The 1,705-nt window shown below is 45.2% G+C and overlaps 1 protein-coding gene across 1 annotated transcript in view; it reads right to left on the minus strand.

The window, feature by feature from the left end:
* Positions 1-233: 233 nt before the first annotated feature.
* LOC101864263 overlaps positions 234-1,705 on the minus strand; it is a gene marked incomplete at its 3' end in the record, with an annotated part of 3,795 nt that continues 2,323 nt past the window's right edge. Inside the window, 2 exon segments of the mRNA XM_013089067.1 lie at positions 234-359; positions 544-743. Of these exon segments, the coding sequence (XP_012944521.1) occupies positions 234-359; positions 544-717 (300 nt within the window).

Consider the following 1,705-nt stretch of genomic DNA (forward strand, 5'->3'; position numbering starts at 1 on the left):
CAGGTGAGGTTAGGGGAGAGGAGGTGAGGCGAGGTGAGGTGAGATGAGGTAGGGTGAGATTAGGTGAGGTAAGGTGAGATGAGATGGGATTAGGTGAGGTGAGATAAAGTGAGATAAGGTGAGGCTTGAAAGGATGGCCCAGGCCCGAGATAAATGGAAGGAGCTTGTACGTGGTGCTTTGCCCTGCCAGGGGTGTCGTAAAAGGCATTGATGATGATGATATGTGTGTTTACCTGTCCGCTTGTGTATGTCCGTGCGATGAGTCCCGTGGCGTACTTGCCCCCGGCCTCGTTCTCCCTGACCCCGTTGTAGGGGTCACCACACACTCCACACCGGCCCTGGTTTGTGCCCCACATCAGCTGGGGGTGGGGGAGGGGTGGGGGGGGACCAGGGGTAAAGATGTTTAGAAACTCGAAAAAATATTGGATGTCTAAAAACTATTTAAAAAATTAAAAAATACCAAAATAAAATATTTTAAAAAACCAAACCAAACTTTTAAAAAAAACAACAATAAAACAACAAACAACAACCCCAAACACTTACAGCAGGCCCGCCACAGTTCAAGCCGTTGTCGTTATAATTGACGGGAGTTTTGAACCCAAACCTCCACATGGACGCCCGAGCCGGGGGGTCAACGAGTCGACCCCTGCCCTCTGACCCCTGGAGGCTACACAGAAAGGTCAGGAGAACGGCTGTACAGGGCAGGAAATTCCTCATCGTTCACAACGGTGCTGATGAGAAGTCTGCGAAGAAAGGGAGACGAACAATGTTGGAGACTCTATTATATATTTGAACTTGGAAACACTTTTGTCACTTTCCCCCAAACACTACGACAGCTACAGAGTTACAAGTTGGCAAGTATATGTACCTGCAAAAAGATAGGTGCCCATGACGGAGCCTGGTTTTTAAAAATTCATTTCCTGAATTTAGAATTCTCATCCTTAGAACGAAAGTAAAGGGTTACCGTTAGTGAGCGAGGAATTCTTCTCAAAGTGATTCGCTAATAGTTTTTAAAAGGAGGCATGGAGCTCGAAAAGTTATCTATTCCTGACAAAGTCAAGTATCCGGAAAAGTCAAGGAATAAATAATATGATGAAGAGCTAGGTTGTAGATTGTACTCTTTAAGCAAAAAAAGAAAAAAAAAGAAAACATGACCACCACCCACCACCATCACCCCAAACAACAACAACAACAACAACAACAACAACAACAACAACAACAATAACAACACCTTGTATATACACTACTGTGTACAGCAAAACCTCTGTACAATCTCACCTGGTAGAAAAAACGAACTGTTTAACCTATAAAATAATCTCAGCCTTTACAAAACAAGTGTGTAACCTATAATCTCACCTGATAAAATTCTTTAAAACACTCTCACAAAATTAAAGCCAAAGACGCGTCTGCACGCCCTTGCTAACCCTCAGAAGTGTTGAAGATGTCGCCAGAGATGTCCAAACCTTCAGAAAGGCGCGCATGTGTGTCGGGGACTGCCCAACGTCTGACTGTCGTCTGCTTGGCCTCTGGTGCAGGCGGGAGATTCCTCTGTCTCTCTGAATTGTTGTCTTGATAAAAGTCTGCGCTGGTCACTTACACTACACTGAGCACAGAGGAGCTGAGACGCGATTTAAATTGGGGAAGAGATTCTGGGAGTCTGTCACACCCACGCCCATGTACCTGGCAACTGCTACTCTAAGATATC

Source organism: Aplysia californica, unplaced genomic scaffold, assembly GCF_000002075.1.
Source record: "Aplysia californica isolate F4 #8 unplaced genomic scaffold, AplCal3.0 scaffold00868, whole genome shotgun sequence".
Taxonomy (NCBI): Eukaryota; Metazoa; Mollusca; class Gastropoda; order Aplysiida; family Aplysiidae; genus Aplysia; species Aplysia californica.